Source organism: Staurois parvus, unplaced genomic scaffold, assembly GCF_062004578.1.
Source record: "Staurois parvus isolate SC_StPar_1 unplaced genomic scaffold, SC_StPar_1.0 ptg000151l, whole genome shotgun sequence".
Classification (NCBI taxonomy): domain Eukaryota; kingdom Metazoa; phylum Chordata; class Amphibia; order Anura; family Ranidae; genus Staurois; species Staurois parvus.
Window position 1 is genome coordinate 2,648,458 of NW_028317947.1, and position 21,753 is coordinate 2,670,210.

General features: G+C 40.9%; 1 protein-coding gene across 1 annotated transcript in view; it reads left to right on the top strand.

Annotated features, from left to right (window-relative positions):
- The window catches only part of CDK5RAP3 (CDK5 regulatory subunit associated protein 3), a 47,207-nt gene extending 25,699 nt beyond the window's left edge, over positions 1-21,508 (top strand). Inside the window, exons 8-14 of the mRNA XM_089674337.1 lie at positions 1,180-1,333; positions 1,419-1,508; positions 4,914-4,992; positions 5,989-6,077; positions 7,975-8,180; positions 17,845-18,016; positions 18,129-21,508. Coding sequence (XP_089530463.1) covers positions 1,180-1,333; positions 1,419-1,508; positions 4,914-4,992; positions 5,989-6,077; positions 7,975-8,180; positions 17,845-18,016; positions 18,129-18,194 — 856 coding nt within the window. The 3' untranslated portion in view covers positions 18,195-21,508. The remainder of the gene's footprint in view (positions 1-1,179; positions 1,334-1,418; positions 1,509-4,913; positions 4,993-5,988; positions 6,078-7,974; positions 8,181-17,844; positions 18,017-18,128) is intronic.
- Positions 21,509-21,753: the final 245 nt, after the last annotated feature.

Genomic DNA, 21,753 nt, shown 5'->3' on the forward strand with positions numbered 1-21,753 from the left:
TCGGGAGAAGCAAAAAGATAAGTAACAGGGTTAAGTCTAACTGATGTGGATTGAAGTAGTGACTGTAATGAGAGGAAAGAGAGCCATCCATACCGGAAGTGTTCCATTACAGTAGTTTGTAATATGGAGCTCTACTAGCCAGCTTGGTTTTGCACACAAGCAAAATCACATAACATTGTATGCATTAAACTGCTGATTAAAGTGCTGCCTTGGTGAATAAAAGTATCAGTTGCTGTCAAAACAAGGAAAATGTCTGGGTGATTCCAAACTATTAAGAGCTAAGTAAACATGGAGACTGACATAATTGCTCAATGTATTCACATGCTCTGCTTCCTATATGACACAGTAGTTGTACCTAAAGGTCCCTTTCTGAGTTTAAAGGATAAGTTCACCTAAAAACGGGTGGAACATGTAACATGTTTCAACTGCTGCAGCCTCTCCCTGACCCTCTGCCTCTAGTGACAGTGAGACAGGGATCTTCTTCCCAAACTCACTGTTACAATTTAAAAAAACCACACTGCTGTGTAGGGCTCCACCCACCCAGCCTCATCATTCATTTACAGAGTTCTGTGAATGGAAGAACTCCCAAGTACCAACAGCCTTTACATCTGTCGGCTTGTAGTTCTCAATCAACTACCAGGCTGCTATTGAGTGCTCTAGGTAGTTCAATGTCTCTTCCTGTCGTGTAACAGCCTGCGAGGTATGAGCAGACAGCTCACACTGACAGTATGCTGGAATCCTGCATTGCACCTGTGATCTGCTGGCTCCTAGTAGAATAAAATAATAAATGCACATTTTTATACCTGCAAAAAGATTAGTTTTTTTACAAAAGTGAACTTATCCTTTAAGAAATCCAATTGTAAAGGATCTATTTATAAAGCATTTGTTGCATCTAGTGGCCAGGAAAAATGATGGTGACTTTTTGTTCAGCTTACATGAATTCATCTGACATTCGAGCAATGAATGTTTTATAAATAGACCCCTAAATATTCACTAAAATCTGGGCAGTGTCATTTAGCACAGCCTAATTTTGGTTATACACAGTCTAGTATAACCTAGTATATACAGAGTATCCGTACGCTGTAGGTTATACAGTATACAGACTTGATTGGTCTGCCGTTATCTATGAAAGGAGTTAAGATATACTTAAATATATACACCTTTTGTTTTCAATCTCAGTTCTCCTGAGGAGTCTCTCCCACTTCTTCGCTATGTGCAAAAGAAGGGAGATACTACAGTTTATGAATGGCGCACTGAAGAGGTTCCACAAACTGTAGAAAGACCAGAAGTTCAAGAAACTGAGGACATTTCACAGCATGTAGTAGAGGGAGAGGTAAGTGATTGTATGTTTGGCCTATAAAACATCATGAATTCTGATGCCTTTTGTCCTTTTTAAATACTCTGTGTACGCTTTTTAGATTGACTGGGGTGCAATTGGACTAACTACAGAGACTGTGGCTCCGCAGATGTCAGAGAAAGTAGACTGGGGCATTGTTTCAGAGCCAGAGGTAAGATGCTGTGTTTGGCTTTATGAAGAATGGGATGCCTGGTGTGTATGATTTCATACTCCCATTATTAGCTAGATAAGCCACATGTCCCATGTCACTTTCAGTTTGTTTAGAGTAAATAAAAAATGGACCTCTGCTGTAGAGCCAACTGTATTGCATAACAACACATATGGGGTCCTGCCAACCTACTATAGAAAGATAATACTTTTATAATGACATTTTAGTGATTTTTTTTTTTGTAATAATATTAATAATACTAATAATATTGAGTTTAGTAAGGCATAGCAGCCAATCTACAACCATCTTTTATTCCAATTTATTTGAACACCTGAAAGGTTTTAACTGGCTGGTATTGGTGCACTACTGCATATTGCACATCATCGCAGCATTTTGCATTGCCCTTTTACATAAACCCAAATGTGTCCTGAATTCTGTAATATAAATGTGTTCACCCTTGATCTGCTTGGTTTAAAGTAAATCAAACCGAGTAGCTTAAATCCCAGGTAATCTTTACCCGCCTCCCGCCCGCCATAATGATGGGCGGCGGTTCTCTTGTTCTTGGAGGACATGACGTCCTCCCACTCTAACTGCGCATGGACTCCCTCGGGGGCGCATGGCGTGGCAATCAGTGGTGCACTGTGTCCCTGAGACACAGCGGATCACCGATCACTGTAAAGAGCCGATGACCTTGGCTCTGTCATGTGATCAGCTGTGTCCAATCACAGCTGATCACATGTAAATAGGAAATGTCGGTTATCGGCAGTCCTCTGCTGACAGCTCGTGAGGAGAGGAGAGCCGGTAATCAGCACTCCTCAGAGGGGACATCTACACTGATCATCAGGGCCCTGATGATCAGTGTAGCCCCGTCAGTGCCACATACCAGTGCCCATCAATGCCACATACAAGTGCCCATCAATGCCACATATCAGAGCTTCCTTTCAGTGCCCGTCAGTGCCGCCTAACAGTTCCAATCAGTGCCGCCTATCTGTGCCAGTCAGTTCCGCCTATCAGTGCCATGTATGAGTGCTGCCTTTCATTGCCCATCAGTGATACCTGTCAATGCCAACAAGTGACGCTTTTCAATGGCCATCAGTGCCTCCTCATTAGTGCTGACTATCTGTGCCCATCACTGCAGCCTCATTAGCGCACGTCAGTGAAGGAGAAAAATCACTTATTTACAAAATTTTATAACCGAAACTAAGAAAAAAAACTTTTTTTTTTTTCAAAATTTTCAGTCTTTTTCAGTTTGTTTAGCAAAAAATAAAAACCCAGTGGTGGTTAAATACCACCAAAAGAAAGCTCTATCTGTCAAAGTGTGACAGTGCTGACAGCTGAAAATTGGCCTGGGCAGGAAGGGAGTAAAAGTGCCCAGTAGGCAGGTGGTTATAGAGTATTTTTATACCTTTTAAACCTGCAGCTTTCTATCAAAGTGTCGATCCTCCCATGAAAGTCCTTGTCTATGCACTTTCTTATAACGGTCACAACTAGCTCTGAATTGTGCTACTGCATTGTCACTTTGTCACATGTGCCCCAAATAACAGATTACAAACAACTGTGACAACTCACATGCAGGCATGGTTCAATGTTATCACTATAAGAAAGGTGGTCCTGAGCAGTGATATTCAGCTGATGGTGGTGTGGGCGCATGTTTACAGGAAGTGGCTGAAGGAGGCTACAGGATCTCACCACCACTGATTTGCTAAACCTGTTTGAAAAAAAGATTAAATCTGTATTTTATGAAAAAATCCATGGTGTTTGAATGATATACATTGCTAAATCAAACTAAATGGTATTAAGTTATGCTTCATTCACATGGGCATACTACAGCGTACAACCGTGCAAGGGCCATGTGTACCTGTATGGGGTTGCACAGGTATTCTGTGCATCCATATGCAGGCAGTCCAATTCATGTCAATTGGGACACAGCTGCTGCATGGACATAGCTGCTGCTCTCAGTTTGACATCAGTGTGAATGCATGGCCCTGAATGCACACTGTCTGTTTTCGGTGCTTTGCACCTGCACGTATATCAAATTGAGTGAGGCAGCTGTGTCTGTGCAAATGCTGCGTCCCAATTGAAGTGACCAGGATAACGTGCAAGGGGATAAACAGAACACCTGTGCACCCTTATGCAAGTAAACACGGCCCTCATAGAGGTGTTGTGGTACTCCCATGCGAATGAGGCCTTAGGGTTTACATCTACTTTAATCTTTTCATGGCCAGACGCCATTGATGCTTAGATGTCCAGGCCAAGTTTAGCAGTTTTCATTCGTCAGTTAACTTGAATATAAATCTGTTATATTATATCTATAAGAAGTTGAACATAACATTCACCAAACATTTACTGTAGGTGAACTAGTCCTTTAATTTAAAACACATGTAACAGGAACATACATAAAATGACACCTGAGTTAGAGACCTACCAGTTGATGAACTTGTATTATGTTGACAGGCAGGAAGGGGTTAAGGTCCCAGTTAATAGGTGCACACATTTTCTTTAATAATGTTATTTAAAGGATAAGTTCACCTTTGGGAACATGTTATATGTTCCACCTGTTTTTAGGGTGGAACATGTAATGTTCCCAATGCTGCAGCTCCCGCTCCTCTTCCTGTGACAGCAGTACGGGGAGAAGTTTCCTGTACAAGCTGCAACTTTTTGAATAGAGTGCGGCTGTGCAGGGCTCTGCCCACATGGCCTTGTCATTCACTCACAGGGTTCTGCGAATGAATGAACTACAAGTACCGACAGCCTTAGCAGCTGTCGGCTTGTAGTTTTCAATGAACTACCATAGTGCTATTGTGCATTCTGGTAGTTCATTGATTCTTCCTGTCAGTATATCCTGTACGGGCAAGCAGATAAACTGACAGATGTGCAGGAGACCTGCATGGCACCAGCGATATACCGATCACTGTTGCAATGGTTTACAGGTTGTCACAATTTAAAAACAGAGTTCTGTGAATGAATGAACTACATCTGCTGTCGGCTTCCGCGGCTGAAAGTTTGTAGTTCTCGATGAACTGTGACGGCACTGGTGAGCACTCTCGTAATCCATTAAATCTTCCTGCCATTCAGTAACTGCGTGCTGGTACAAGGTATGGGCAGACAGTGTACTGAGAGTTTGCAGGATCCATGCATTGCACCCGTGATCGTGGCTGCATTGCCTTACAGGCTGAAGTGTTAAAAAAATAATAAATGCACATTTTTTACCGGCAAAAAGATGTGCATTTATTTTATTTTTTTTTGTAAAAGGTGAACTTATCCTTTAAACGTCTTCATATATGTTTTTAAATATGCAAATGATTGCTACAGCTGGTCATCATTCTACTATCTAAGGCTATAGTTGATGTTAGCTGTTCATTCCAAAAAATGACATAAACAGTGATTGGTGGTTATTGTATATTTCAGGGTACAGATGGCATTGTATGGGACATTACTGAAACCTCTCCTTCCGAAATCATCTCTGTTGTGGAAGCTGGTCATGATGGTGAGACATACACCTAAACATTGAGGATTTAGCAAAGAACAACAGAAAGGTGGCCAGAATTTAAAATTTTTAATTAAACGCTATAAATGAGAACCTTCATTTAGGCTCAGGTCCTACAAGAGTGATTTAAAGCTGTTTTCGAGAAGTGCTTTAACACACAAAATGAGGTTTCCCATTGTATCCTATGGTACCTGTTCACACCTAAGGAGCGTGTCAATTGAAGCCTGTAGCTTGAAGATTAATAGATGAATGTCTTTGGGGCAGTGCGTTCTGTTTCTGGTCCCTATAGACCCCAATGGGTGTGCCTGAAAAATTCGCTTTTTTGTGCGATTTCTTGCCTCTCCATCTCTTAGTAACTAACATTCCAACTAACTTTTAAAGCAAAATAGCTCAAGCATGAAAAACGCTGTGTGTATCTTATGGACACACACAGCTGGCTCGTGAGAGAGCATGCACGAATGCCCCCATAGCAAGCGGCTTGCTGTGGGTCCACTCAGCAGAAAGAAGGAGCCAGGAGCACCGGCGAGGGACTTGAGAAGAGGGAACTCGGGGCTGTACTGTGAAAATCCATTGCACAGAGTATGTAACTATCACATTTGTTATTTTCTTTTTAAAGATTACCTTTAATATCACTTTATGTTTACAGGCATTTTTAAGCATGTTTGCACTGAGTTTGAATAAGCACTATCGGGGACAAAGTCATTGTCCAGGGTGAATTTTAATAGAAAATTGCCCTTTTCCCCAGTAAGTAGCTTCTTAGGTTCTCCCCATCCCTACTCCACAGCCAAAAGTATGCACATTTGCAGAATGCTTGTGTGTACAACAGTCTTTATTAAAAAGATAATTTGGTGATTGAAACAGCCATTTAAAGACTGAAGGCACCTAGTTCTTACTAAGAGTAAATAATGTAGCAACTTTGGATGATATTCTTGAAAAAATTTTATTTAATAAATCTTACACATCCATTAATTGAAATGAAGATTTTCTCTGTTTCAGTACCTGTTGGTGTGGCACGAGGAACTGATGCTCTTACAGTTCTGGAAAATACAGAGACCCGAATCCAGTTTGTGGATGAACTCATGGAGGTGAGTTGACACTACTTTACTTCCCTTTATGTAATGCGCTTTTCCAATGTTGTAGAAATTCAATGCTGTAAGAGCTCCCATAAGCCACTCCATCGGTCTGTGGATTTGAAATGCCTGCTAATTTCTCTTCTCTTCCTACTGTGTTGCCAGTACAGACCAGACACATGGATGGCACTGACCAATCAGAATTTGTCTAGTCTGTCCTGTAAGCACTGGGTGGAAAGGAGAGGAAAAAAGCAGGTGAAGCAGCTTGCAGGAGCTCTGACAGCTCAGGATCATGGGAGGTAAGTACAGCCGGACCAGGGGGGCAGAGAGTGTCCAGTGTTAGGTCACCTTTACAGATGTAACACTTTAGATGAAGTTCCAATGAGAATAATTTTTTAACTAAGGTGGGTTCTTTCTACCTGGTGAGAAAAATGATATGTTTTTCTCTGTGGTATTGTATTTTCTTAACTGTATAGGAATGTTGTAAAATGCCGGGTGACTTCGAGAGCTGCGGAGCAGTGTAGTAAAATGCAGACATGTGGCAGTTTTACACACTGCTCTGCTCCACAGCTGACAGCTATGTGTTAGTGTGAATGGGGCACTCAGAAAGCCGATGTTTTCTGTGTGATCTTGCAGATAGCTATATTTTTCTTCTGCAGAAAAACGCAGCTCTCTGCACAAGTAAAAATATCTGTATATATCATTACCAAAAGAAGGGAAAGTGCAAGCAAGTTGAAATGTAAAGATAAACCTTTGCTTTACAATAAACATTGATGTCCGGTTCACATCACATGCAGTCCAGTGCTTTTTTTCTGCATGTAAGTTATATGATTTCCAATGGCATAGTTCTCACCAGTGTGGTCAGTTCCAGTGTGTTCCGTGTTCCAGTTCCTGTACTGGAACATGGGAAATCACACTGAAACGCACCAAAAATGCATCGGCATGTCCCTATTTAAGGTGAAAAAAAAGGAGAAAAATACACAGGAATGCATCAAAAATGTGCATGTAGATACGCATCCAGAACGCATCTGGACTGCATTTCTATGGTGTGAACTGGCCATGAGTCAGAATAATTGTTCAATGGAGCCTAATAATGTCTTACATAGCCTATACTTTCCCTAATAGAATTTTGGCCTTGCTATCTTTCTTTTGAAATCTAACCCTTTCATTGAACCCTTGTGTTTAAGTAAATGTAATATAGGAAAGGTTATAAGATCCCATGAGGTGCAAAATCATATCTGCCGTACAGTTTCAATTCTCTGATGACGGTACACAGGCTTTGAAATAGACCACTCAGTCACTGAACACTTCATTGTGGAATGGGAAAGCTTATTCGGTCTTTACTGCAGAGGTTTTGATAATACAGGGGAGCTCTGACTGTGTTCTTGGGAAATGGGGGGGGGGTTTAAACAACAAAAACATAATTTGTGATTATGGTGCCTAGTATTCATCAGGGATTTTAGTTTTGTATATTTTTTCCCAATACTTGTTTAGTTTAAGATGTTCATTCAGTATCTGGTTAGAAAGAAGAACATGGCAGTTACTGCTTTGTGTGTGAATTAACATAAGCACTCAGAAATAGTCAGCCATATGTAACAAACAGGATAAAGAATCTGGCTATGAAACTATGCATCTTTCACTTTACATACTATTCTATACTATACTAACAATAAAAAGGTTGTCCAGAAAGTACAACAAATAAGGAGAATTGTGTGCGTGCAGATTTGAGTTTATGTCGGATTTAGTAAAAGTGAAAATCAATTATCCAAATACATCTGGACTATGATTTGTTCATTAGTCCATTCATCTGTATTTCTACATACTATTCCTTGTTATTATTTGAACTGTTCTTCCCCATTTTAGCCTTGTCATGTCTTTCTATCATTCTGATTGTATTTTCTTTCCATTTAAGCTCGAGCTTTTCCTGTCTCAGTGGCTCCAAGATTTAGATAGTGATGCTGACATTGTAACAGTCACACAGTTCCAGACTGCTCCAGTCATCCTGCAGGGACAGACCCGGGGGAAAGTGATCGCAATGTTGTCACATGTTAGAGATCTAATTGGCAGGTTAACAGATGTGAGAATGCGACATCTTTTTCTCATTCTGGCCTCGCCGCGGTAAGTGTGATCTAGTATGTGAGGATGGTTTTCTGTGCATGTATGTTTAGCTCTGTACTTACTACAGAATACATATCTGCAATCCTGGATAAACTGTGTCCACAGATTATTATTTGATCTAGGCATTGACATTATTCATCTTTATAGGCTATGATAACCGTCCGACAGAGAAATTATAAGAAAGCCTAAGCCAGCTGAGTAAACATTTTTTGGTCAGTAGACTGTTCCCGAGAAAACAGAGGTGCTGTAGGATAATGCATAATAGCCATATGCTGTAATGTTAAAGACAAGTCCTTTTTTTTAGTGTTGTACATTGGGAGACATTGGACTTGTAGAAAATCTTAAACAGTCAGATAATACTGTCTGCTTCAGAAGGTTGGGACATGGACCCCGCCTTCAACCATCATGCCTCAGTTTTTTGCTAATGTACCAAGAGGTTTGGACATCTTTTCCTCGGCTCTGCTGGGCATTGGGGTCTTCATTGAAATTTTTCAGACCTCTGTGTTCTGTGTTATTAACTGTAGAGTGCTTTCCAGGTTCAGAGCTGTGTCATAGCTTCTGGTGTTACCCAGTCTCTGAGGACTCACCTGATGAATGAAGTCAGTTTGGCTGAAGCCTCGGGAGCCACTTCACAGTTGGTACCATTGGGCTTCATTTTAAAATTCCCACTTCCACCATCCTAACAAGTTAATGGCTAGGGGGGAAGGAACTAAGTGTCAACATCATCCATTGATGGTGTGCTTTGCATACTCTATGTTTATTTTCCTGTCATTCAGCCTAAAGGAAGCACTATCCAATTGCTACTCCTGCTTCTGAAGCACCTCGTGGATTACCCACTCTTTGGTCTAGTTCCACCATGTAGTTCTACCATTCTATTGGAGGATCAGCCACTGTTCCTGGCATAGGGTCTTTTAGAGCTCTTACTACTGCAAAGACCTTTCCAGACTGGAAACAACCTATGGCATCATGGTTCCCTGTTGACAATGTGAAGGTGCTTTTTCTCTTTGAAAGGGAATTTAGTGACAAATGGTCTCTGTCCACTATTGACAATACTACCATCCGCCTTAATCTGAATATCACTAAACAGGTTGATCATGTCGTTTAGTGATTTCACTAGTATCTTTTCACGTGGACATCATCCGTTTAATCATGATTTCAAAGAAAAAACGGATTCAGTTTACATCAGTTTTTCAACAATTTTTTAAATCCACTAGCTAGAGTCCTTAACCACTGGAGTTTCACTTAAAGGGCCAGTTCACACCAGTGCATTTTAGCGCAGCTGTAAAATGCCGATCAACAGAAGGACATCTGAAAAACAATCATTTCCAATGTGTCCTATTTACACCATGACGTTGCATTTTGTTGCGCTAAAATGCAAAATGTATGTCAATAAATTACCCAATTTTTTTGTAAAATTTCAAAGATGAACTTGTACTGTGTAAATAGTTACCCAACATGTCAAGCATTAAAATTGTGTGCACACTTGAAACAGAGAAAAAAAAACTTCAGTACCCAATATTTTCCATAGGCGAAGATTTAAAATCTCCTACAGGTCATCAGTTTAGAGATACCCAAAAGCTCTGGTGCTAAAATTATTGATCTCACTCTGGGGTGCGAGATGATTTATAACATGTGTAGCGCAAACGCCTTTTTTGTACATAGGTGCCCCAGCTCACTGTGTTTTTGTATGTATAATGTGTGGGGATGGGGCGCAAACTTTTTTAAAAATGTTTTTTTTTTTTATTTTTTAGACAAGACTTTATTGGTACAGTGCCGATAAACTATACAAAGGGGCGGGGTCACCTGGTGACTCTACCCCTTTTTGTACTTCAGCGGTGGGGCCAAATGACAACTCCTTCTCTGGCGCTAAAGAAAACAAAGTAGCCTGTATATACACACTGCTCCCTCACTGTAAGCATTGCTCCTCTCTTTGCACACACTACTCCAGCCTCCCCCTGCCCCCTTTTGCGGTATACACTTCCTCCTCCCTGTAGCTCAGTCTGGCATATTTTTTTTTAAATATCTTTTGTTTACATTGTGCTCTCAGCAGGGAGTCCCCGCTGACAGCAGAGATGAGTCAGTGGTTGTTCAGACCTCGTCGGGTGCCGGTTCCTAACAACCAATGAAAAAATTGATGTTAAATGGGTGATAAACGGATGATTATTTGCTTACAATCGTTTGTCTATAGACATGCATTGCTGTCTGTTTTTCATCCATCATCGGATGAATGAAAAACGGACCAACAGTCGGCCTGTGTGAAAGGGGCTTAACAGACATTTGGACTCCTTACTTGGGTCTCAGTTTGAATCAACTGGAGTAAAGGCTTGTTCACACCAGGTGCATTAAGCTGCATTGATTAATAGATGCTCAATGCAAGGAGCATTGAAAACAAATGTTTTCTATGTGCCCTGTTCACACCATAACACATTGTATAAATATTCAGCATGTCTGCAGGTTTTCACAGTGCTGGAAGGCACCACGTGCCACCACAACACACTGTGGCGCATAGTGTTTACTGAAATGTTGAGAAATTACATTTTACTAAAGTTAAAAAACAAACAAATAGTAAACCATTTAATGTTTTGTAACAATCCATCGTGCCACCCTTCACACCATCACACACGCATTAAACAAAGCATACCTTCTGCAGGGTGGTGTGTGCAAGCCTTAACTCTCTGTCTTTTGTTAGCGGTGACTTTGTGAAACCATGTATCAATAGACCATATCTCTTAAAGAGGACTGCTCCAGCACAAAGGACTTTTGCAAGCCTCTAAGCTTCTCATGGAGATGATGTCGATTCACATGTGTAGCGCCCTTTGCCAAAAGTATGGGATGCTGAGTTCATGCCTAAGAAGCATCTTAATTCACTTTTAAGGGAAGACCTCTCTACACACCTATCCTTGACAGTGTCATTCCCATTGCTGTTGGTGGTCACACTGTACGCCTGCTTCAGCACAAGTGGTCTGTGGATGGGACAGTGGACAGCTACTTTCTGTGACGATCGCGGCGTCAGACCCCAGCCCTTCTCACCAAACTCGTGACCGAAGGACTAGCCAATCTAAAACCGCGCTGTCATGTGCGTAACAGTGCCACGCCCAGCTGCACCCTGCACAAAGATTTTCCAGCTAATGGACCACAATCGATGTACCTGAAGCCTGAGAGCGATTGTTACTGGGTCAGGTTAATTACGCAATTAACCCTTCACACTGCCACCACCTACTTTTTATACAGAGAAAGAGGAAACTCGGCAATATCAGCAATAACACTATGATGTTTGAATAATCGTCTGTATACCACTGTCATCGCAGGCAGGGTATACAGAGGTTTAAACACACACAGTAGTGCTCTTCAGAGACAGGGGTTCTTAGTTTGCATTAAAGAGCTTTAGAAACAGTTCAACACTTTCAGAAAGTAAGATTTATTACTAAAAGGTCAAAAGGGTGCAATAAAAATATTTACAGAAAAAGATGTAGCCAATATATATAAATATACAGAGAGCAATAACACAGCAAAGAGATAGCAGAAAGAAGTTTAGAGAGATAAAGTACTTGCCGTCAGCCTTGGTTTAGCAGATCACGTTTTCTGAGCAAAAGGGCCTTATCTCCCAAAGTTAGTTCCGATGTTAAAAGGGAGCTTCTTCAACTCAGCTTAGCTCAGCTTGGCTTTCTGCTTTTCTAGGAACTCAGCAGGGTGCCTCCTTGATTCAGAGAACCAATCGCCTCATTTGGGGAGGGTGTTGGAGGTGGAGACCCCAGCTAGAACCAAAATCCCTCCCAAGTTAATACCAGGGCAATAACTTTCCCTGGATACATGTAACATTCTATCCACAAGTAGATTATTATGCAGAATTACCTGCCGAACGTCTAGATATGAAATGTGACATACCTGCTGGGATGGTTAAGGAGATATCGTTTTCTGCTCTCCTGTAGATTCCAGCTCGGGGATGTAAGATATCAGGCGACTTGTATTAAAGTGACCCATCTGAATATATGCTTGGTTTTTATGTAAGTCTTTCATATTCCAAGATATGAAATCATAGGGGAAAAGGGGATTTTTAAATGTGAGTCCGTTTTACGACTACCTGGAATGTCTTTGAAGCTCAGTGAAGGACTGGTTTTATGGCTTTATGATATCCCAGATTGAGAAGCTAACAGACATCTGGGCACCAGTTAGGTTGGGATTTTATAGCCCTGGAGCTCTCCCACTCAGCCTGATTGCCTGTGATCTCTGCATCATACAGACCACATGTAACTCAACAGAGAGGGAGGGGGGATTTGGAGGGGAGAGAGAGAGATACAAGATGGAGGATCCTTAGCAAGATGGAGGACCGCGTCCATCTTTGTATGCACAATTGCTACGTCCCACCTAAACTAGACTGAGAAGCCAAAAGCCTTCTGGCTCATCTGCTTAACTATCTGGAAGTTGCTCCCCCACTTTTGCAAATGACGACTTTGTCCATCCTACTGGTCCCTTGGTAATTTACCTCCTTGCAGCTTGGATGTTCAGGTTTAACCTCTTGCCGTCTGCCTGCTGTTTATAAACGGCAGGGCGGTGGCAGTCCAAGGTCGGGTTGCCGTTCCTAAACGGCACCCGCCTTTTCTAGCTGTGCGCGCTCCCTAGGAGCGCGCACCACCGCGATCCGGTGTCCGCTGTGTCCTCCGGACACAGTGAAACACCGATCGTCGGACGGGACCTCTGTACGAGGTCCCGGTCATGTGATCACTGATTGGCGAATCAGTGATCACATGCAAAGTAGTAAGCAAGATGTCACTTGTGACATCATTGCTTACTACGTGTGAAATCTGTGAATGATCACAGAGGTCACATGGTACAAGGCTATTCACAACAGCCTTGTACCATGTGACAAGCTGTGACCAATCACAGCTCACTCAGTATTTCTCAATGACTGCAAGAATGCAGACAGAGAGAAAGAGAAATGATTGCTTTTACATCCTATATGGGTGTAAAAGCAATCAGTGTAAAAAAAAAGAAAAAAAAATCTTCATCACCCCCCACAAGTAGTACAGTGTCACCATGACACTGTACTGCTAAGGTGACAGTATGTAAAAATAAAAAATAAAAATAAAAAATAATATAAAAAAAAATAAAATAAAAATGTAAAAAAAAATGTTTAAAAATTATAATGTTTGGTTATAAACTAATTTGGATTTTTTTTTTTTATTAAAAAAATAACGGAATAAATTTTGGCCAAGATTTAGGATGAAATATTATTTATTTGCAAAATTTTATAAAAAAAAACACTTTTTTTCAAAATTTTTGGACTTTTTCATTTACATAGTAAAAAAAATAAAAATCCCAGCGGTGAATAAATACCACCAAAATAAAGCTTTATCTGTCTCAAAAAAATGGTAAAAAATTCATATGGGTACAGTATTGCATGACCGCGCAATTGTCATTCAAAGTGTGATAGCGCTGAAAGCTGAAAATTGCCCTGGACAGGAAGGGGGTAAAAGTGTCCGGACAGGAAGTGGTTAACTCTGTAGCTTACACTCTAGACTTGTAAATCAAGCACCTCCTTCAGCTGCCCTTTCTCACCCTTCTGGTATTAGAAACAAAATACAACAATAGAACCACCTGGGACTTTATAGGCAAATCCACACATAATTATTATTATTTTTCTTTTTTTTAGGGTTTTTTTTTGTGTTTCTGTGCTTTTTGTATTTGCATTATTATAGATTTTGTGTTATGGCTATGTAATTATGGCTATATATGCTTTTGATGTAAAGATGGAGCTGCTGTTTGTTGTCCTTAGACTGGGGGGTGCTGGTATGCTTCATTCTGGGCCCATCAATCACCACCTGACACTCGAGTGCCTCCCTTGTCTCTCCAGTCTGGGGCGGCCCACTGACCTAAGAAAGGAATAGTGCCCGCTTTGGTCCTTTCAGGGGGATCTGTTTCTGTTTGATAAGAAGGGCTATATAAGCAGAGAGGCATTCTATGACAGATGGCATGCAGGAAAGGACACTGTATTCCCCATATACGTATATGCAATAAATATAATTCGGAGCCTTATCTCGTCTGAAGGTAATTATTCAAGTTTCCTTTAAAATAGAGGAACTTGAGCAGTAGGTTCTAATCTCCCTACACAGTGTTGGCCGTAGACATGGGTGCAGGCTGCAGGACCTCACATGTAAGGGGCTTATAGAGCTCATGCTTTTGTACATCCACATCCTGATTGGCCACACTTGGGGGTGCTCTTTTGGATGATACAATCCTTATACTGCTTATTACACCAGTTCAGTCTCCTTGGTCAATGAAGTTCTGTTCATATCCAAGTAATCGGTGAGCTCTGTTTACTTTGTTTTAATCTAATCTGCCTTTGAAATCCACTTTATATACAAATGTTTTGAATTTTTATTTACTTATAGACTTTGTAAATGGGCCATAGTCTTCTGGGACCTGTGAAGTGCCCCAGAGGGCTGTGGGGAAAGGAGGGGGCCAAACTTCCAGGTCAGTTCGCTGCGGCAACCTAAACTGGAAGTGGGAGCAGGTACCTGTCAAAAAGGTGCAAAATGTGAGAGCGGACGGGGAGGAGGCAGACAAGTGGAGCTTCCCTTTTTGGGTGGAACTCTGCTTTTAAGAAGATTAGTTGTCTAGCGGGTATAAACCTGTGTTTTCTTGGACCTCCCTCTCCCCAAAGTTGAAGGGGCAGGCATTTTCAACTGCACCTATGGCTGTTGACCGATTGGTCTCTTTCCTGGACATTTTATTGGACATATTCTATGTGTCCAAGTTTCCTTTCCTAGAAATTAAGGGTTAGATATTCTAGGTTTTAATTGCCCTAATTGTTTTCACCTCTGGACACAGTTTGTCTGATTGTATACTGGGCTTGGTCCTGTATACATTGTGTTTTTTACCTCTTGTTGTGCTACTAGTTTTCTCTCCTGTTCAGGTGCTATGGCAGTAAGATCTTCACTTTGTTGGATCTGTTAGTGCCCACTCCTCAGTTTGACTGCTTATACGCATTTCAGCTGTTTAAGAATTTCTTCAAATCTTGTCCCTTAATAGATGATGAAGAAAATAAGATTTTTGTACTTGCTGTAACAATTTTATTCTTAACATCCATTAAGGGACCCAAGTTGTAGTTATTATTGTGTTATTGGCCCTGATTTACTTCTTGCTCACAAAACTGGGACATGACGGTTGGAGGTGGGGTCATGTGAAGGCTGGCTTAATGTTTTTTGTTCTCCAGTATTGTAACCATTTTTAGGCAACAGTATAGCCCGATTGTTTAAGAATTTCTACACATTCTTGGTCCCTAAATGGATCTTAAGGTAAGTACAAAAAACCTATTTTATTTTAACTTTTCATTCACTGCCTCTGCGTGTCATGTGTCCGCAGCAGCTGGGGATTTTGAACAATTATGTAGCAGCTGGGAACATGTGTAAATCTTACAAGCCAGCTTTCAGATGAAAGCAATTCTACACACCCTTGGAGCATTTGCCTTGCCATGTTTCCTGGGCTCTACACTCCCATTTGTGGACTTGGGATCAGCATGGAGGGTGCCACCAGGCACAGAGAAAAGAGTCCAGTGAACGTCTGTTCGCTGATCTTTCCTGTCCCTTGCAGTTTCTGTTGTCTCTTTCCCTGCTGCTGTGGCCATGGAAAAAGCTAATAGAGCGCAATCTCACTCCCTTAGACTCATTGGGGAGCAGATGAGACATTACCCCTGATATCTTGTTAAGTTTAGTGTAAAAAAAAAATAGTTACACTCAAAGATGTTTGATTGCCCCCCATATACACATTCGCCTACACACAAAAACATCAATTGTGATGCACGTTACATATCGCTGCACACACCAGAGTGAGAGCAGTAATTCTAGGGCCATTATTCACAGGCATCTCTAAACTGATGACCTTTAGGGACTTTTAAAACATCACCTATGGGAAAATATAGGGTACCAAAGTGTATTTGCCCTTTCACGGGTGCAGGCAATTTTAAATCTTGACGTGTTGGGTGTCTGTTTACTCGCAACAACCTCATGTTTTACACTTTACCATAAATGGGTAATGTATTGCATTTCTGCACAGTAAAATTAACATCTGTGCAAATTGTTGGTGCAAAAATACACTAAGTGTTACTGAACCTATCACCCTGCAATCACTATATCTGGTCTCCCACAGCACACAGAACATGGAAATGCAATTATTTTAGTAAATATAAACTGCTAAATGTCTTTTCTCATTAGTGCCCGGCCAAGCACTGGTTAAAGCTCGTAGGAGGCGTTTTCATTCTCCTCTGACTGTCCTATGAACTTTCTAAACACAGGGCCAGTTTACTGTCCTTCACACTTTAGGGAGCCTGGACTGTTGTCAGTGGGAGTAAAAAATATCCTAGCGTAAGTGGAAGTAAACCATGCCCATCTTTGGAGTCAGTAGGAGCAATAGTGCCCCATCGTTGGTATTTTGGAGGGAGAAATAGTGCCACATTATTTGTGGCCATGGGAGTAATAGTGCCCCTTTATTGATGTCAGTGGGAGGAATAGTGCCCCATCATTGGAGTCAGTGGAAAAAATAGTGTACCATCATTGGTGTCAGTGGGAGAAATAGTGCCACATATTTGTGTCAATTGAAGGAATTGTGCCCCATCATTGATGTCAATGGAAGGAATAGTGCCCTATTTTTGGTGTCAATGGAAGGAATTGTGCTCCATTGTTGGTGTCAGTGGATGGAATAGGGCCCCAAGGGCTGTATAAAGACAAGCAAAGTGCCGCAGTTTGGAGACCTCTAGTCTAGACAGTACTGATTGGCCCTGCAACGATCAGATGCACCCTCAAAAAAACAAAACTCTCAATACACACCTAACCGAGCATATGCAGAGTGCCTCCTAGGGCTCTGTACTGTCAGCAGATGGATTGGGGACCATGAAAGAAGGGGAGGATCAGAGAAGACAGAAACACACAGCCTTTTTACACAATGCGGAGGATTAACCCCTTAGGTTCCATAGTATGTATAACAAACATGCTTTAGTGCATATACAGATTGATTTTACTGTTGTGGGATTAGTAACACTTTATTAAACCATTGCACTAATTTTATGGGACCTAAATATTGAAACTACCACTATATTATTCTCCACGGTCTCTGCTTTCAGAATATATATATATATATATATATATATAAAATGTTTGGGAGTTTTAAGTAATCTTCAGTCCTAAAATCAGTTTTTAAATATGTGCAAGAAAACGCAAAAGTAGCTCTGGCAGCAAAGGGATTAATAAATAAAGGCCCTCCCTAAAGACATGCAGAGCGTCATACATACAAATGTATGTTGACTGTCTGAAAAGAAAGTAGCGGTGCAACCCAGAGCAACCAGTTTCTATTATTAATATTCTGGCCTGCATTAGAAAAGGAATAGATGTTGTTTGGTTAGGATGTGTTCTTTGAGCAACACACAAACTTAGCTGACATTTTATGTATAATTGCTATTATTTGGTGACATAAGTTTACCGATAAAAAAATCTTCATTTATTTTCTGGGCCAGTTAATTGGAATAAATCTGAAGCCAGAGGCTCAATTTAACAGACATGTCTAGATTTTTTAAAAATAATTTCTCTCAAGCCTCCTTTAAGTGAAATTTAGTAGCTCAGCATCATCTCAGTAGGATTAAGCATGACTTGTGCTCTTGTAATGTCTGCCCTAGGTATGTGGATAGAGTTATTGATTTATTGCGGCAGCGACTTAAGCAAGCAGAACTCTTGGAGAGAAAGAGGGAAGCATGGTTGGAGAGAGGAAAGTCATCCCTTGAGGAGAGGGAAAGCTTGGAGCCTAAGCTACAAGTCCTTCAGGAGAGAAGCCGTGAACTCCAGAGGCAGGTAAGCTCTGGGACAAATTATCGGGGTGCAGAGTAGTAACCAGACATACAAGGTGTTGCAATAAAGATTCTGATAGAAATGTTTGCTGTCATGTGCCTCCGTTTTGTTGCAGATTGAAGCAGAACTCTCGCGGAGATATAACAACCGCCCTGTGAAACTAATTGGCACTGGACTTTGACCTTTGTCTTGTGACTTCAAGATTGGTACATACATTAAATCATCTTGGTTTTATGGAGTCTCTTATGCTGAATCTCCTGTCTTTAAAGTGCTGTCCCTCAAATCCACATTGCACCCCCTTTATCTCTCCATCCTGAAGATGACACATTCCATCTCCATCCCCACTTCTTCATATTACCGCAGTGCGAGATGTGCACCTTTCCCCTCTTCTTGGCTTTCTAATTACATCCCATCAGAATGACGAGTGACCTGTCACTGCTCATTATTCTGGCTGCTCGTTATCTCAGTGCTTAGGGGGGAGCAGCACCCTCCAGCTGGACATTGAGTGATGGCATCTATTAATCAGCAGGCTCACAGAGCAATACCTGTAACCACAGCTTGCTACAGAGCGTGCAACTCTGCCAGTAGGCAGGATGCCATGGTTTGTCAGGTTCTGAGTGGCTGGAATAAAAGAACAACACTGCAGGATTTGCCTGAAAAGTTGATAAGGGAGCATCACCTTGTGGGTCTGTGACTGAACATGCTTTGCACTACCGGTGATAATGGGTTAAGGCAAATATTATTGCCTGGCTTAGATAAAAAAAAGAAACAATGATTGTGACTGTGAGTTTTGAAATACTTGCAGAGAAAGTCTTTCTCTGTATATAACTGTACTACACAGTAGACCCACCCCCCCTTTCCTTTCCCCAGCTCTAGAAACTGAATTATGTTGACGCTATCTGTAGAACAAATGTGTGTGTACAATAACATCAAAAAATCAAGATGACCCTAAACTTTGGCCCTTACCTCCTGAATAATAAATGTGTTATCTTTAACTTTTGTTCTCATAGTGCCATCAGACCTTTACAATTGAATGTGATTCAGGCCTGATATCCCAGCATAGTCTTTCTACAAACTGCAGTTATTTCTCAACAATCAGATTCAGGCTTCTAGGTAAGGTAAGAACGAGTTGATTGGGCATTCAGTGTGCTCTCAGTGGAAATACAGCATGGTTATGGTTATGCACATTTCCATGAGAACTAAATTTGGACATCTGGCTGGATCCTTTCTTTAGTCTCATGGGATTTCTTCTCCCAGTCTGTTAATGTAAACCTGATGTTACAACAGGCACACAGGAGTGCCACAGGAGCACAGAAACCAGGGGCTCTCAATTAAGGACATCTCAATTTCAAGTCGGAAATTTCAATTCTGGTCCTCCCCCTCCTGCTGAAAATGAATAGAGATCTGCCTGTGCATATTGAGTGCAGCCATGAACCAATCAGATGCTGTTTTCAAGGGCGGGTTCCTAAATGAATGAACACACTAGCTTGTTTCTAACATTAACATTAGCACCTCCAGGCTTGATGGAAGATGCAGTCCTTGTTTATATCTGATCCAAATTTTAAAAAATAGTACTTTTATAATCCGATCTGTATAAAAACTCCAAAATACATATTTTTTCATTTTTTATGTACCACAATCAAATGACTAACACACAAAAAACAGCACAAGGATCTTAATAATATATATGGTGTCCTGATAAACAGCCCAGATAATGGTTGTGTTGATGTCTTTACAGATTACTTGGCTGTGAGTGCCAATTATGGGATAATTCCAATGCCACACATGGTGCTCAATTACATACCCAAGCAATAAACACTCTTATGGTGGTGTTGAATTAATGTGTCTGGACGTCAAATTCATATAAAAATCCAATGGACACTTTTAGTCAATAAGTGGTTTAAAATAAAGGTCCACAGTGAATGAATGATATCCACCTAAAAACAGTGATCCGTACTCCCTAGAGGGGAGGAAGCTGCAGCATTCAAGCTGGTGGGGACGCTAGAGCTGTTCTATTGGACCAGAAGTGCATCACCGCTAACAGGAAGTCCTCAGGCAGCCATATTGCCGGAATGCCTCTAGGGAGCACGGATCTTGCCACAATATACCTGCTGGTTTAGATATGCTTTTCACCCAGTGCACACCGCAGAAACCAGTGTAAGCACTATTTAAGATTGCTGTTTTTACGTGGATATCATTTACTCACTGTGGGCTTTGTTTTTAACCCCTTTTTCACTCAGTAAAGTGTCCATTGGATTTTATATGAATTTGGCATCTAGACACATTAATTCAACACCACCATAAGAGTTTTTATTGCTTGGGCATGTAGTTGAGCACCATCTATATGACATATCAGTACAATCACTCCTATAACCTTATGAGGCAGTGTTTGGAGCAGTCTGACCTTTTCTCATATTACATAATTCAGCATAGTATCATTTGATCAATACATCATCCACTGATTGTATATTACTGTAATGGTCACATGATAATACCCTGATTGGTGAGAAAGTCATGTTTTCTCTTCAGGTCTGCTCACCTAAGAGGTTTTCAATTGGCTATCACCTTTGTGCCCACTGCTCTTTGATTGGGTTTGGGTGAGATAGATTACAGTATAAAGTGCACATTATGGTGTTTAGAAAGGGGCGGTCAAACCCAAAACACAGCATTTTAATTTTACCGAGATCATTGTTCTGAAATGCTTTATTCAATGCTATCTGACTGACGTTTTAGATCATTTGAACTATATTGATGCCTATTAGATGAAATAAAAAGAGCCACTAAGTAGCTTGAGGTTGACATTTTATGTGCATAACAAGCCTAAATACAGTAAACCCAACAAAATATTGACAGTTTTCTTATTTTTGAAGCTGTACACATATTTTTGATTGCTTGTAAACACTGTGTATAGTGAGTATCTGTGTGTTGAAAGCACTTATCAAGCGTATGCATAGGATCAGTACAGAAAGTCTTGGAAACAGTCAAATTGAATCTCATACTGATACTGAAGGGTATATCTCTTAAATTACTGTTTTATGGGTTTGCAATGTCCATTTACCATTGCCCTGTACTTTTTTAGTTTACTTGTCAGTGTTTCAATTTCTAGACCTGTGAAGGATGACTAATTTCATATTTCCAGAGTTGTACTGTTCATTTATTCTTTCTAACAGCACCTACCAGCCAGCAACTGTCTATTTATTGGCCTCAACACTATGCTGCATTCCATTCATCTTTTTTATGATGTCATTAAATAAAGCTCAGTGTATACTCGATGCCACTTCTGCAAAGTGGACAATGATATTTCTCTACTTAACCAGAATTCAGGAAGTTCTACAACTGTGTATTGTAAAAGAGGAGCCAAATTAATTTTTGTGCTTACAGAGCAACATATAGAAGCCTCTGCAAAGGTCTCGTGTCAACATATTGAATACAAAGCAGTATGTCGGGGACAAATGCTGTTATATGACCAATAAAATAAGCTATTTTACTGCATAAGAGTATGTTGATGATGAATATCTGCTGCAAGAAATACCATCCCACTTTTCCTAAGTGCCTCATCCCTAAAAAAAATGAGAATGTAAGGGGGCATTCACACATGTGCTCAGCCCCGTACAATGTGAAAAGCCCTTTGTTTTTTGTCCTAGTGCTGAGCTGCACGCAGGCAGACCATATTAGTGAATGGACACGCACTGGCTATACGGACTCAGACTCAACCGCACAACCAGGTTTGACAGGTACAC